The sequence below is a fragment of the Podarcis vaucheri genome (assembly GCF_965113315.1).
Source record: "Podarcis vaucheri genome assembly, chromosome: 11".
Lineage (NCBI taxonomy): Eukaryota > Metazoa > Chordata > Lepidosauria > Squamata > Lacertidae > Podarcis > Podarcis vaucheri.
In genome coordinates this window covers 17,289,355-17,306,036 of record NC_138749.1, presented here as the reverse complement: position 1 = coordinate 17,306,036, position 16,682 = coordinate 17,289,355, and the positions used below count along the sequence as shown (strand labels likewise).

At 44.0% G+C, this 16,682-nt stretch overlaps 1 protein-coding gene across 1 annotated transcript in view; it reads left to right on the top strand.

The window, feature by feature from the left end:
- ADAMTS12 (ADAM metallopeptidase with thrombospondin type 1 motif 12) overlaps nt 1-16,682 on the top strand; it is a 113,106-nt gene that overhangs the window by 75,665 nt on the left and 20,759 nt on the right. Inside the window, exons 10-14 of the mRNA XM_082241760.1 lie at nt 3,000-3,092; nt 4,775-4,920; nt 5,504-5,673; nt 9,675-9,808; nt 14,444-14,564. Coding sequence (XP_082097886.1) covers nt 3,000-3,092; nt 4,775-4,920; nt 5,504-5,673; nt 9,675-9,808; nt 14,444-14,564 — 664 coding nt within the window. The remainder of the gene's footprint in view (nt 1-2,999; nt 3,093-4,774; nt 4,921-5,503; nt 5,674-9,674; nt 9,809-14,443; nt 14,565-16,682) is intronic.

Sequence of the window (16,682 nt, the reverse complement as noted above, 5' to 3'; positions counted from 1 at the left end):
AAAGTGCAGTGGGGCAGGTGGGCTTTCAGTCAATGCCCACATGTATGACATCATTGAGTGACACACGATTTACCAGTCTCTTCAAGGCTTGATAAACTGTTATAAACAGAGCAGACCAGTGGGGTTGACTCTGTACCAAAGCTGAGCCCCAACTGTGGTGAAATTGTCTGGCTTCTCCTAACTGTGAAAAGTATATTCTTCAAATTGTCCAATGACTTTGTCATTGTTAGAGGCACACATTAATTCTGTAACAAATGAAGAATTGAACCAAATGGTCCCATTTTCCCAGCAGAAGTGCAGCTGACTTCAATCTTTTTCTTTCCCCAGATGCCCTGAATGGTGTGTTGACCCAGGGCATTCTTGGGGGGCCAAGGTGTCTTGTAGCGTCTGCCATCTCTGCTCTCCAAGAACGTTCCAGAGTGGGAGATCTTCCGGGTATCTGGGAAAGAAAATGGTGACCACCAGGAAAATGAAATGGAGGGGAGGTGGGAAACTCATGAGCACTGGGGCCAAATTGAATGCAATGAATGGACAGTAAGAGGAACATGAATGCCCCATAACGAAAACTGAAATGAAATGGATCATTATTTATTACACTAGTTTATACACTGCTTAACTTTTTTTAAAGAAGTCAGAGCAGTGTACAACGTAAAACTACAATCGACATGAAAACAATATAAATAGTGCATGCAGCTAGGGTCAAACTTCAGGGAACAAATGGGGGAAAAGCCTTAAGAGAGTGCCTGAAGCTTAACCCAGTTGGCATTTGCCTGATATCGCTAGGAAGTGATCAGGCAGGAACATACAGGGTAAAGCAGTCCCTGAGATAACACGATCCCAAGTTGTTGAGGGCTTTGTATACTAACAATGAACCTTGTTTGCTAGACATCCTCACAGTACAGAGGAGCCTTGGCCTTGTTCATAAGTGGGATGGAAGACTGAGGGAGCTGTTAGAGGGGATTTTTCCTTTGGTGGCAGATGACAGAAGCTATGACACCACAAGACCGGTGTAAAACCAAATCAAATAAAGGTTTTATTACAAAACAACAAACAACAAAGCTTGTGGGTGTTTTTCCTTGCAGGCAAAGTTCAAACTGCAACTTTTCCTGCTTTCGTAGTCATGGCCAGCTGTACCCAATCTGCCCAAAGCTCACAGAAACAGTTCTTAAAGGTACAAACATCTTTACTGTTTCTTTGCAGAATGACTCCCAACAGGAGCTCCATGCAGAGTCACGGTGGATTTCACAGCTGTGACTTAGGAGGGCAGACTTCAATGTGCAGTTGGGTTTCCGTATTTGTCCTACTGGACTACGAACATCAAATTGCATAGAAAAGTTGCTTTAGAATATTGGCTTTCAAACGCTCTTAACAGGGAGCCCTTTCTATATTGATTTATCTGACAAGGACCCCCTGCGTGATTTGTTTTGCATTTCTGTTCTTCGGCTTCCAGGAATATTTGGCAGTGAATTAAAACTGCACACCAGCAAGAGGAAAACAGTAAAGCTTCTAGTGTGCGTCGTGGGGGGAGAGGCGAACCCAACTATAGACATGTCTAACTTATATATTCCCATAGCTCCAAAGTCCCAGAATCCCCTGCAATGTGCAGAGGATGTGAGTTTCATGGCAGATGCTCGAATCATGGCAAACGGGTCAGTGTGAAAAGTACTGTATGCCCTGAAGGTAGAAAATTAGAAAAACTCTGCTTATACTGTATGCTTCCTTTTGCTCTTTATTCTAACTATTCCATTGCATTTCCTATGCTTTAAAGCAAATAATTTTCTTAACTGGCATTGTGTGCATAGCGGATGAGTTGTTGTTGTTGTTTATTAAACTTATTAGTCACTTGTCACCTGAATGTCTCCAAGTGACTTACGGTAAAGAAAAATATACAACTCATAATACCATGGGGAAAGGGGGGGGGGAAGAATCATGTAGTTGTAAGCCCTTGACAATACACCTTTCAGTAAAATAAATGCTTGTAGCTCTTTGCTGTTTACCTCATTCCCAACAGGCATGAGTTCCATTGGCGTGACTGTGCTTTTTATACAAAGAGTAGTTGAGAGCAGTGTCAGCTCACAGCTCCAAAAACTACCAAATGTGGAAATTCATATTCTTGGCAAATGATAACTTTCACAAAAATGATACTGTACTTATTTTTCATTTTCCCAAAAAACTAATGGGCACTAATACTGGCTCCTGACTCACCCCATCCCATTTTTGAGAGGGTTAATTGGGCAAGAAAGGTTTGCTTTCTCCTTCAAAACCAATGAAATGCAAGTGTCTGTGTGGGTCCCCAATGTCCCAGGGGGTAGTAGCTGGTGCTTGGCAGGAAATGAGGTTTAGCCATTTCCTTTTTTTAAAAATACTTTTTATTAATTTTCCAACATAAATATACAGTTTTAATCCAAATTTTCACAAATTCCACACTTTTGGACTTCCTTTGACTTCTCTGACAATCATTCATATTGAGGTCTAGCCATTTCCTGTCTTCCATGACTAGAACTAACTGCAGAGTTTTGACTACTGCGAGTAGGGTAAAGTGCTACGGTTTAAGTAATAATTTTACTGATTTAGGAAGCATGATCGACAACGAGGGTTGAGAGCCTAAGGCTAGGTAATAATGAAGTTAAAATTCAGCTGCATTCTGCAGAATTTAGTTAGGTAGTTGATGAGTAAGTAAAACCTCACTCAAGGTTATTCCACTGGATATTATTATTTTCCTCAATTCTTCCTACTCACTGTAGCCAGCCTGGTGTCCTCCAGATGTTGTGGACTACAACTCCCATCATCCTTGGCTGTTGGTGATGCTTGCTGGGGCTGATAGGAGTTGCCATCCACAACAACTGGAGAGCACCACATTGGCTACGCCTGCGAGCATGAAATCAAGCCTCTTAAAGACAACCCAAGCTGAAATAGCCCTCTCAAAAAAAACAAAAACCCCACAATTCCCTAAAGTCTCAATTGTTTTTTCTTTACAACATTTGAGGTTGTCGTTGCAGAATATTTGCCAGACATTGTGGTGCTTTGTGAAAGGTTCCTGCCGGTCGAAACTGGATGGTGCGGCAGATGGAACGAGATGCGGTGAAAATAAGGTATCTGTCACAAGGAGAGACCAGGATGGGAAATTATGACTCGGTACCCGACTTTCTTTGTGCTGCAAGAACACAATACAAACAAAGTGTCATCCTTATAAAACATCTTTCATTTGCTATGTTTTGCATTCGGTCACATTCATATTGTTGCCTTTCACTCTGAAAGGCTAACCATATCAGATGGTTTTTTCATTAAGTTATCATCTTACAACTGCATTTATATCCCCAATCTGGAAGGCAAGGAAATTGCCTTCTTTTCAAATCAATGCCATCTCCTCCAGCATCAGGGAGTTTGCATGCCTAGCTCCCGCGGATCAAATGAAAGATATACTTTTGGAGTTTCTCCATAGCACTGACAGCTAGATGACCTTCCTCTGAGCAAAGCAGAGCTGAGTCTCTAACCAAGCAACATCCCAGTAGTTGGGATAGTTCATTATTCTGAAATGTGTCCTGTTTTTCCGGGTGCTTGATTTGCAGCTCCCATCACCTTCCCCAATTCACAGGCTCATTACCTTAACAAGCTCCCTGCTTCTTCAGAATACCCAAGCGTGCTCAGTGTCTCTAAGCAGGCTTATGGCTTGGGACTGATAGCATGTCATTTCTATGGAGTGATTCAGACATAACACCAGACCAGAAACACAGTTTGCTGTCGCACTGAAACCCAGCAAATGGTGGTTTGCTCAAACCTGGATTAAACTGGGGCAGAGTATTCTCAGGATCTAGTTATGTTTTCATTGTACATGTAAATGTTAATAATAATAATTTATTTAAGACATGCATACTATTTTTTTTAAAATGGGGCAACTTCTGTCTTACCCTGAACTGTAGGACTATGTGATTTTGTTTAGTTTTGCAAACACCATTTTGCCTGATGAAAACGTCTGAAGAAGGTACATGTGACATCAAAGACCTCCGGATTTTTCATTTTTTAATGAAATTTTCTTGTGCTAATAAAGTACATGTACAGTATAAGTTCAAACTTGGACATAATTGCTGTAATTTAAATAGAAATACAGTACATCCCACCATAGTAAGGGAGCCTATAACTAGGTGATTCTGTGTGAATCTGATACTGTGGGGTGAACTGCTTATGAGCTCCCACTTCCTATGGTGCCTTTAACCCAATTTGGACTAGACAACATTTCACATACAAGACTTCTCCAGACAGAGGACTGTTCTTTGTAAAGTTGACAGGTAAGCCCTCTACACAGGGGAAGGATTTAACCTTTTGCTCTTGTGCCAATTCCCAAGTGCAAATCTCCACTCACCACCCCCAAAGCTGCTACTGACTGTGGAGGGGGAGACTTAGAAGCACAATGCAAGTTCCCTGTGCAATTCAAAACAGCTCTGGCAGGGCGACTTAAATTGGGGATTTGGTAGTGAGGCACAGAGCTAAACCCTTTCCCCCTGTACCCAGCCTCAGTCTGAATTGGGCCCTCTATGCTGGCTTTGCAGAAAAGAAAAGTAAAAGTCTAGACTTAAGAGATCTCTTGCTTCATATATACAGCTGGCCCTGGCCTAGAAAGGTCTACAATGTCAACTGAAAGTCACAAAAGCGGGAATGTTATCTCCCTCTTAACACCAGTCTCCAGCAAGCTACTATGAAAGAAATGTGTTGCAGTGTCAATAGTGAGTTTGGGTTTTTTTTCTTGACCCATTGTGTTTGCTGCTTTCTTGTCAAGTGGTGCTTTACAGGTGAATGCATAACCGTAGGCAAGAGCCCCGAAGCAGTGAACGGTGCATGGGGTTCGTGGTCATCGTGGTCGCACTGCACACGGACCTGTGGGGCTGGAATCCAGACTGCGGAGAGACAGTGCACTAGCCCAGAGTAAGTCTCACGCCTGGCGGTTTGCTTAATGTTTGATGTTTCAAAATCTTGAAACCTAAACAGCTTGGATGTAGGGCCTTCTCGGTGGTGGCGCCCGCAATGTGGAATGCCCTCCCATCAGATGTCAAGGAAATAAACAACTATCCGACTTTTAGAAGACATCTGAAGGCAGCCCTGTTTAGGGAAGTTTTAAATGTGTGATGTTTTATTCTGTTTTTAATCTGTTGGCAGCCGCCCAGAGTGGCTGGGGAAACCCAGCCGGATGAGCGGGGTATAAATTAAAAAAAATAAATTAAAATTATTATTATTATATCTAAAGCAAGGGTAGGCAGACTTCAAACTCTGCAAGACGATCTACTTTGGGCAGATGTGGATTTTCTGAAAATGTGTCTGGAAGGCCCTAGGTTTAGATCCACACACAGCATTACTAACCCTCTTAGCTTAATCTACCTCTCAGGGTTGTTATGAAGATTAAATATGAGGAGGGAACCTACGAATGCTGCTGTGAGCTCCTTGAAGGAAAGGCAGGGTATAAATGTAAGAAATAAATTCTTGTTTTCGAATCCCCTTTTGTCACTTCCAGGCCACAGTTTGGAGGGAAGTACTGCACAGGGGAGAGGAAGCGCTATCGCATGTGTAACATCAAGCTGTGCCCCAGAGCCTCACCAAACTTCCGTCAAATGCAGTGCAGTGAATTTGATACGGTTGCCTACAAAAATAAGTTCTACCAGTGGATTCCGGTGTACAACACAGGTAAGGTTAAAATAAGTTGCCCAACGCCTGTTTATTGAACTTTTGCTTTTTACCTGCGGGTTTCACTTTTGTTTTAAGCACTGTATTATTTAGATTGACAGGTTGCTTTGCAGATTGTAGTGTGAACCACTTTGTGAAAACCTATGGTAAAAAGCGGTCTGCAAAAATTTTGAAAATAAATGAAGAAAACAATTTTTTTAATACCTATTATTGATAATGAGTTTTTCACGTCATCTGGTAAAGCTTTTAGATTTGGATTTTGACCGTAAAACATTTGGATTTTAATAGTAAAGCATCAAATGTTAAAAACTTCCCTATACGGGGCTGCCTTGAGATGTCTTTTAAAAGTCAGGTAGTTGTTTCTTTCCTTAGAGTTCCTATGCCTAATTTTTCTTTCCTTTGATACCCAATGGGGAACTGCACAGAGTTCTTCGGACTCCTGCTGTTAAGAGTTGTTAATCTGGTTCTGATCTGCACAGATAAGGAAGACTTGCTATCTGCATCTGTGTAGCATTAGATCACCATTTAAATGAAAAGAGATTAGTATTGTCTCTCAAGTCCACACTATACACTGAAAGCACTATTAGTGTCTGCATCCCAGAACTTATTCCAGAGTACTCTGCAAAGCACCAGGGTTCCACAGTGAATTTGCATGCATTCCTTTTGTTGTTGTTTAGTCATTTAGTCGTGTCCGACTCTTCTACTCTTCGTGATCCCATGGACCAGAGCATGCCAGGCACTCCTGTCTTCCACTGCCTCCCGCAGTTTGGTCAAACTCATGCTGGTAGCTTTGAGAACACTATCCAGCCATCTCGTCCTCTGTCGTCCCCTTCTCCTTGTGCCCTCCATCTTTCCCAACATCAGGGTCTTTTCCAGGGAGTCTTCTCTTCTCATGAGGTGGCCAAAGTATTGGAACCTCATCTTCAGGATCTGTCCTTCCAGTGAGCACTCAGGGCTGATTTCCTTCAAAATGGATAGGTTTGATCTTCTTGCAGTCCATGGGACTCTCAAGAGTCTCCTCCAGCACCATAATTCAAAAGCATCCATTCTTCGGATATCAGCCTTTTTTATGGTCCAGCTCTCACTTCCATACATAACTACTGGGGAAACCATAGCTTTAACTATATGGACCTTTGTTGGCAAGATGATGTCTCTGCTTTTTAAGATGCTGTCTTAGCAAATAAGTAAATTGAAAAGGTTCTCTGAAGCTGGAAAGAGAGGGAAACTACTGCTCTGTTAATTCTGAGACCCAAGCATCTTGCAGATAGTGCCTGCAGCAGTCACTCAAAATTCCAAATATGTCCCCACACCTAAAAAAAGGTTGATCACCCCTGCCCTATGATCACTGAATACTTTACATACACCCCAACATTTAAGTAGTAGATAGGTAGCCGTGTTGGTCTGCCATAGTCAAAATAAAAAAATTCCTTCCAGTAGCACCTTAAAGACCAACTAAGTTAGTTCTTGGTATGAGCTTTCGAAGAAGTGTGCATGCACACGAAAGCTCATACCAAGAACTAACTTAGTTGGTCTTTAAGGTGCTACTGGAAGGAATTTTTTTATCCCAACATTTAAGTGTCTGATTAAGTGATTAGCTTCACTTTGTACTAGCATTGGATAGCCCAAGAAATTGCTGGATTTAATTACATTACACATATTGCCATGCTGCTCTAACTTCTGTATTGCAACTGCTGACACTTTGTTAAAAAGTACTTACTTATCAGAGAAGAAATGTCCCAAGATTTTATATTACAGGCCCTTCTTTAAAAAATAAATATTTAATGCCTTGCGGGGAAACTGGGGGAAAAAGTATTTTTTTGAGGAAGTTATTGTAGCTGAAAGTTTGCTGCTTTCATAGGAGGAATGTTGAAGCATTACGCATTTGCAGGTGTTGATTCATTCAAATATGTGCAATGTTTAAAGAATGATAATTAAAGCTAATTATAATGACAATTAAAGCTAATTATCATGACAATTAAAGCTAAGTCAAAGCCTGGAGTACCAGGTAACCTTCTCTGCAATTCCTGAAGGAAGCAAGGGCATAATACCAGCATGCCAAATCCATATAATTGTCTATTGACTAGTGTTGAGGCTGATCTAAAACACACCCAGCCCGCTGACACAAAAAAGTCCAGTTTGTTTCCTGCTCTCTTCAGTGATTTCCACCGCTGCTCTTCAAAGCGGGGAAAACAGGCAGCAGTTTTTTTAATTGTTTAGTCTGCTCCCGTCAGTAATTGTCCTCCCACCACTTTCTTTTCTATGTTTGATTGCTACAAAAATAAACCTCATACGCATTGTAAATGCCACACATTTTCATTTAATAAGTACACTGCTGGGAATGAACAGGAGGAGATCGTTTCTGAAGGCGTTTACAGAAATCTGTAAATATGGCAAGCTCTTGTTGCCATTTTGGGAGCTGGCACAATGCCTTTATCTAAAGTGGCTGGCACGGGGCTCATCCAAACGTACCTTTTGCCCCACACAGGTCCACACTTTCCCTATCCACAATTTCTTTATGTATCCAAACACTTTCTTCTATACTATTTTCTCTTTTGCCCCACTGCTTTCCCCAGGAAAACCTGCTCTTCAACACTGAATCAAAACAAACAGCAATTCGGGTTTTCTGTGGATTGCTATTTGCAGTAAAGAGCAGGTTTTCTCCAGGAAAGTGCCAGGGCAAAAAGAAAAGCACTCACACAGAGACCTGGAAAGCTCAGATCTGCTCCTAGAAGTGTGGAGCAAAGGTAAGCATGGGTGAGCCCTGGCAGTGACTCTCCACAGGCAGGGTTCTGTCCCAGCCCTACCCCAAAGTCAGTAGCCGGAGTCAGAAATAGAACAGCATTTTTTTTAAAACACTAGTGTCAGTGAAGTTAATTCTTTATTCAAAGAAACTAAGACAGTGCGAGCCTAGTGAGCACAGCAACCCTTCCCAGCAGGCCTTGCCCCAATGAGGCAGTTGCAAGGTCTGAAGGTCCCCACCTTCCCACCTCTCTCTAAGGCTCCTTCCCCTGTTCCTTCCCCAGCAGACTAAGGCTCCATCATCTTGTCTCTCTTTGCTCTGCCCTCTTCATTCCTCTGTATGTTCGGGGAGACCAATGGAGAGGAGAGCTGGTCACAGCAGAAGGGGGAGGTTCCCTGGATTCTTCAGCAGCCGGCCTCCACCCTGCCTCTTGACCTCCCTCTGAGTCTGGACTGCCCTCTGCCACAGCCTCTTCCTGCTCACTAAGTCCTGTCACTTCTTCTGCTTCTGACACCTTCTCCTCCCAGCCTGCTCCCTCTTCTCCCTCTGACCATACATTGTAATCTATCAGGGGCTGGTCTGAATCAAAAGATGGGGGTATGCAATGGCAGGAAGATCAGCTTCTAACAGAAGAGGAGGAGGAATACCCCCCCCCATTTCCAGAGTGCCTTGTAGCAGAGAGACAGGCAGATTCCGAGATTGCACAGTTGAGACAGGAACTGCCCAGCTTTGAGATAGTAGCTAAGCAACAGGAGGGAGGGATGCTATATCAATCGAGAATAGGGCGATATATCAATCGAGAATAGGGGAGGGGGCTCCCTCGTTCCCCTGAACTAGGAAGTATGTGTCAGGAGCTCGTCCTACACTCGAGTAGGACCCTGGTAGAGACACATGCCCAACTGGCATGTTCTTTCCCTCCTGGTCATTCATTCATTCATTCAGGAGCTTCAAAAGCTTTCTTCAGCCCAAACATCACAGCGCCCAATGCCAACAGACATCGGCACACTTAGGGATGCATGCAACCTTCTGCATGCAAACCAAGAGCTCTGCCCCTGAACTCTGGACTATGCAGGATGATTGTAGCAATGATCTTTCTAGAATGTGCTGCTCTCAGATTTCTGCCACAAGTGTCTCTTAATGGGAGGCAGTGTCTTACTGTCACCTGTTGCCAACTTTTAACTTTTCATTTTATACTTGCACCGTAACCTTGCAGTTGTGTGTGTCTATAGTAACTGATATAACTTTGGGGGTTTCCCTTCAGCTAATCCTTGTGAGCTACAATGCCGTCCTACAAACAACCACTTTTCAGAGAAAATGCTTGACGCTGTCATTGACGGTACACCTTGCTTTGAAGGAAACAACAGCAGAGACGTCTGTGTTAATGGCATGTGTAAGGTATTGGGTATGTTTCCTTCTTTGAACACTTCATGGGACTACAGATTTTCAGGCCTCAAAGGGCCATCAGAGTCATAGTCTTAAATCCCTGTGCTGTTCTTTACGCTTGGGATCATTTTAACAAGCGATAGCCTCAAAACTCATATTCCATGTTTTGAGGGTTGGCAAGAAGGTTGGTGAGGCCTAAGAGTTGGGGGCTGGTTAGAATGGGGAAGAGGGGGGGGCTCATGGATACGGGGTTGATATTGGGGCTGCATTCTGAATTAACTGGGGTTTCCAAATAATCTACAAAGGCAGCATTACACTAGTTTACCCTGCGTATCCCAGATTACTTGTTTGTTTACTATTTGTACTCATAGCCAACCCTTCCCCAAATGTTCCCAGAGTGGGTTACAAAGATAATAAATAATAAAATAACACCACAAAGCAACCAATAACAACATAACAAAATGGCACCACAAAACAGCAGTGCACAGCAACACAACAGGAGGACAAATATCCACTCAGCCAAAAGGCTAAATCGAGAGAACATGATATTGATGTGTTTCCTGTTATTCAGGAATTTGAGAAATAACCACTACTGTAATAAACAGTTGGGTCTGTTTGCAAGTTTTCAGTGTGAACTGCCTTGAGCAGTAACAGCCCCGCATGGTCAGTCCGCTTTTCCTTATCCCGGAAATCCATCAGGGGCTAGATTTGGTGGAAATTGGCCTTCAGCAATGGTAGTTACAAAATATTCCTAGGCGGGGCATGAAAAGAGCTATTCTCATATGATCCCAGGCAACAGTTTTGATAATGGCCCAGCTAAGCGAGTCTTTTTATCAATTGTCACTGCTGAGCCACTATGACCTTTGAAGATTCACTCATCGCTACAGATGATGACTGCTCCAAGTCACAAGAAGAAAAGGTTCCAATCTGTTTTTCCCCCCAGTGAAGATGCCCTGACACATCTCTTTGGAAGGCTCTTCATAGGGCAACACTAATTTTGTTCTGTTTGGCACCGTTCTGGGGCGTTGTGCTTTGGAAAATGTGCAAGAAGCCAAAAGCGTTTTTGTTCTAATAGAATTTCAATAGCAGCTTGCTCAAGATCCCTTGAAATAAATGAATTTGATATTTGGGTGAGTCAATAAGCCACATAAACTATTAATCCAAGTTAAACTGGATGGCTTTAAAAGAGGGTCAGGCAAATTAATGGAGGATAACACTAACATTGGCTGCTAGACATGATATCTACGCTCTGCCTCCACGGTCAGAGAAAGTCATGTTTCTGAATAACAGTCGCTGGAAGCCATAGGAAGTTAGAATGCTCTTGTGGTCTGGTCCTGGTTTCCCACAGACACCTGGCTGCCCACTGTGAGAACAGAATACTACACTAGAGGGCCACTGGCCTGATCCAGCAGGCTCGTTCTATGTTCTTACAAGAACCGGTTAGTCAATAAATACGAACCACTTGCGTTTGCCAGCCAACAGTATCAGGGGCATTGTTAAGCACATGGAAACACTTAGGACACACAAGCCCATAACAAGGATTCGTGAGTATGTGTGCATGAATTTGGCCATATTTATAGTTCCACAGGGACGCGGGTGGCGCTGTGGGTTAAACCACAGAGCCTAGGACTTGCCGATCAGAAGGTTGGTGGTTTGAATCCCCGTGACGGGGTGAGCTTCCGTTGCTCGGTCCCTGCTCCTGCCAACCTAGCAGTTCAAAAGCATGTCAAAGTGCAAGTAGATAAATAGGTACCAGTCTGGCGGGAAGGTAAACGGCGTTTCCGTGCGCTGCTCTGGTTCGCCAGAAACGTCTTAGTCATGCTGGCCACATGACCCGGAAGCTGTATGCTGGCTCTCTCGGCCAATAAAGCGAGATGAGCGCCGCAACCCCAGAGTCGGCCACAACTGGACCTAATGGTCAGGGATCCCTTTACTTTTACCTTTTTATAGTTCCACAGGGTGGTTCTTCATTTTCACATATATTTAAGGGTCTTCCAAGATGCCGTCTGTCGGCTGCCTCACACAATGCCAGCTGATTAAGAAGTTGCAAGTAGTTATACAAGTGTCTTTGAGGTCCATAAAAATTGCCCTTTGGTGTCTGCTGCAGAACTGCTGATTAAGAAGTGTCAGCGTTTTAATGGGCAGAGCCAGTTGCTGAGCTCCAGGGAACAAAAGGACGTTTTGTCAAGTGTCAAAAGGAACGATAAACGTGTTCCCTACTGATAGTCATTCAACCTGCCACAAATGCAGTTTGATATCATCAAGATGTACAGATATGGAAATGTTACAGCTGGAAATGAAAACGCATTCGGAATACAGGTGGAGATATGGAGAGATATCTTTTCTTTTCTTCTGTTTATGGCTCTTTTTGCATCCCCTCATGTTATCCATGTAGCTGGGGGAGAAAAAAACTGTTGTTCCAGCTGAGCAAGGAGGAAATCCTCTTTACCTTTTGTGATGGCTGCTTCAGGGCCAAACTAGATGTCATGTGTTTGTCACATGTTTCGCTCCTGAATGCAATATTTTTCCCCCACAGGGGTCGGGGGAGGGGGTCCATATCTGGACTCTTGTGGTGAGATGGGGGGAAAGCAGTCTTAGGGGGGCTCCATTCTAATGAGGGGAAATGACATCAGAATTCGCCTGCTGAATCAGGCCAGTGGCCTATCTCGTTTTCACAGTGACCAACCAGTGGTCTGCAGGAAGCTTGCAAGCAAGGTCTGAGTGGCAGAGCACTCTCTCCCTCTGAAGTCTCAAGCCACTGGCATTTAGAAGCAAATTATCAAAACTGTATGGGCATATGTATAATATCCAGAAGCTTACTGCCTCCAACAGTGGAGGGAGAACATAGTCATCATCAGTGCTTTTTTTCTAAAAAAATGTTTAGGGGTACTCTCAGTTTCCTACTCATATAGAAATACAGCCCCTCAATGAGGCCAAACTTAGATTCGCAAATTGTTTAGGGGTATGTGTATCCCTATGTGTCAGTACAACTTTCAACCAATGTCAGCGACTGGGCTCAATAACTGGTTCTGCCCCGACTGGGCTAGGTGACTGGAGCACTTTCAGAGACCTTCCAGTCTTGGAAAACAGGTCCCAGTGCACTGGACTCACAAGTGTGCATTGTGAGCACCAGACTCAGCAGAGTATAAATAACGTGGAAGCTAGCTGTGAAGCATAACTCCTCTTATTTCTAAAAGCTACTACAAACTAAAGAACTACTGTCTTGCCTGAGTGTTACCTCTCCCACTCAGCCATCTAGTCACTACATAGATAAGACTCTCTCCACACACAGAGTCAGGCAGTCAGGCAGGAGCGGAAGAGGAGAAGAGCAGTTTCCGCCCCCTCCTTTCTCAAAACATCAGATCAGGAGATTCTTGCGATGGGAGGGGGTGAAAATATCAACACTACGTCCCCTCAGAAAAAAAGCACTGGCCATCATGGTTAGCAGCCACGGATAGCCCTATATTCCATGGTCTAATCTTCTTTTAAAGCCACCACTGCCTCCTGTAGGAGCAAGTTCCTTAGTTTAACTTTGCGCTGTGTGAAGAAGGGCTTTCTTTTGCATGCCCTGAATCTTCCAACATTCAGCTTCTTTGGATTTCCACGAGCTCTAGTGTTCTGAGAGGGAGAAGACTTTTCTCCATCATATGCATAATTTTGCACACTTCTGTCATGCCACCACTTTCTTTGCCTTTTCTCTAGACTTAAAAGCCCCAAATGCTGCAACCCGTCCTTTTAGAGGTGTTGCTCCTGCCTCTTGATCATTTGGGTTACCCTCTGCTAAATCCTTTGGGACACGGGTGGCGCTGTGGGTTAAACCACAGAGCCTAGGGCTTGCCGATCAGAAGGTCAGCGGTTCGAATTCCCTTGATGGGGTGAGCTCCCGTTGTTCGGTCCCTGCTCCTGCCAACCTAGCAGTTCGAAAGCACGTCAAAGTGCAAGTAGATAAATAGGTACCGCTCCGTCGGGAAGATAAACGGTGTTTCCCTGCGCTGCTCTGGTTCGCCAGAAGCGGCTTAGTCATGCTGGCCACATGACCTGGAAGCTGTACGCCTGCTCCCTTGGCCAATAAAGCAAGATGAGCGCCGCAACCCCAGAGTCAGCCACCACTGGACCTAATGTTCAGGGGTCCCTTTACCTTTACCTCCTGAATCTTTTCCCAATCCACAATACCCTTTTTGAGCTGAGGTGACCTGAGCTAACGCCTCCCTCCTCTCCTCAGGCTAAGGTCCCATCCCAATCCAGAGCAGCAGCGCCCACTGCATGCCAGCTATATGCGGAAGAAAAATCTTGCACTGAAATGCAAATCAGATGACCATGATAATGTGTAATTCTTCCTTAGTTACTGTCTTTAGAAGGCTACAGGTGAAGCCATGTTTTGAGTAAAACTGGAGGGAGTCAAGGTTAGACTAGTGGGCTTCTTCCCTTGTAATTGAAGCCTTGTTGCTCTGCAGCCTGGGAAGGTCAGCTGGACTCTTAAGATGTTTCAAATTGGCTTTGACCCGCAGAAAATACCTGCCACACGGACACACCTTAAGACATGGGAACTGCAGAATGATGCAAATAGCAAAATAGTCTCTGGCAGGCATTTGCTGATTGGTTAGTGCTGATCCCATAATGCATGCAAACTATCGTGTCTTCCTTCAGACCATCGGTTGTGATTATGAGATGGATTCCAATGCAACAGAAGATCAATGTGGAGTTTGCCTGGGAGATGGATCCTCTTGTCAGACTGTGAAGATAGCCTTCAACCAAAGTGAAGGAGCAGGTGAAGAATCCTCCCCCCCCCCCCGGTAGTGTTTTTCTGCAGCAATTTCAATGAGCAATGATGCTTGCTGACAAAACATACTCTGAGACACTAATACTCTGTCACCAAAGGAGAGAAAACAAACCTATAGAAGGAATTGGAGGATGTGAATCAATACTGAACGCGATATCTCCTTTATTAAGGAGGGCATATTGAATCCACTTGGATCAATAGGGTGATAAATATGATTGCCAGGTTGCCCAGGACTGGGCTGCATGACTCAGCCTCTTTGAGTACGTAGGTACAATTTCCAGAGGGGTAGCCATGACAATCTATTACAGGGAAAATTGCAGCCTTGGCACCAGGCTCAAGCTGCTGTCTGATACCCATTCACCAGAGAATTCACCCCCTTGTGCCTTAATTCCCAGCAGTCTGTGACTTAGTATTAAGGCCTCTTCCTGTGTTGCTTGGACTGGGCTGCAAGCGGATTTATTGTGGCATAAGCATTGGTGGACTATTTTGAGAAGTAGACGCTAGTCCGCAATAGCTAAGGCCACGATAAATCTCTTCATCTCTACAACATCACGTTTTATTAATTTTTTTACCTTGTGAAAAGTTTCTTTTGCATCTTTACAAGAACTTTCAGGTTTTTTCCTTTCAAGACCTTGGAGTGGGGGAAGAGAGAGAGAGAGCAGAAATCTTGTGGCACTATAGGGAAAAGCTTTTCTTCAAACCAGAAGCATATCTCTATCTTTTGTTTAATTTTCTAAGATTATGTTAGACTTTTATTCTTGCCTGTGGTTACACGGAAAGGAGAGCCGAATGTTAATGATTTCAATTTTATCATGCTGGACACCTTGTTTTATCTGTGAGTTTCTGGCAGCTTTAAAGTTCTGCAGATCCAGCCTTGCTGTGTGAATCCATGTTGAGATCACAGTCAGAGGCTGTACTCAGGCTTTAAAGACCTTGGCCATATTGAAGATAAACCTCTGAGCCAAAGCTATGTGTGCACCCATTGCAAATGTAGGTCTGAAAGGCTATTCTGTCGGAATGTCATAATAAGGTAATAATGGAGATAAATCATTGATCTAAAGCTGCCTGCAAAATTTAGTACATCTGCTCCTCTTTGATAATCCTTTCATTTAAAAAAAACTGCTGGAGGAGCACCTTCTTCTCTACTTTCTAATCAGCTGAATCCTGCAGGAAAGGTTTTCTGCTGAGGACACAGTGTATCTTGATTTCACTAAGACTTTCGACAAAGTCCACCATGATATTCTTGCGGTGATGCTGGTAAAATGTAGGCTGGGCAAATAACTCTTATAGCTGGTTGGCTGACCAAACCCAACGAGTACTCACTTAATGGTTCCTCATCATCCTGGAAAAAAGTGACAAGTAGGGTGCCGCAGAGTTCTGTTCTGGGTCCGTTGTTGTTCAACGTCTTTATGATGAAAGAATTGAGAAACGTTTCAAAAAAGCTGTGCCTAGCTAATCCCTCCGGTACAGCCCATGATTAACAGCACTGAGTCAAGACATTTTGCCATCTCAGGCAAAGGACAAGATGCCCTTGCCCTTTCATGTACAGGAATGGCAACTGATTCTCACTTCAACACTAGGCTGGTACGGGGAGTGAGACACAGACAGGAGCCAGCTTGCGGAGGCAGTGAAGTGGGTCTGGCTGAGGTGGCCCTTTCCCACAATGTTCTGGGGTAGCAGCAGTAGCTGGGTAAGTAGTGGTCATCAGTGGTGTAGCATGGGTTGCCAGTGCCCGGGGCCACGCAGAGGAGGGGGTTGAGAGGAAGGGGAATTCACACAGGAATTCCACTTTCAGGATGGGGCCCAATGCAACATGGCTGCATTTCTAGACCTCCAACACCCACCCACCCCGCAGAGTGTCTTTTCCTTCAGAACTATTTTCTTCATTCATATGCAGATTTCATACTCATGCATTATTTATTAAAAAACCACCTGAAAAGTGCATTGCTTTGCAGGGGGAAAAATGATCTGGTTGATACCCAGAAACTCATCACCTCAAGCAAGAGGTTGCCGGGGGGGGGCACTTGGAGGGGAGGGGGGAGGAAATGAAAGTGGGTGGGATTACATTTATGCTGCTTTAATTAAGTAATTAATGGATATTCATGC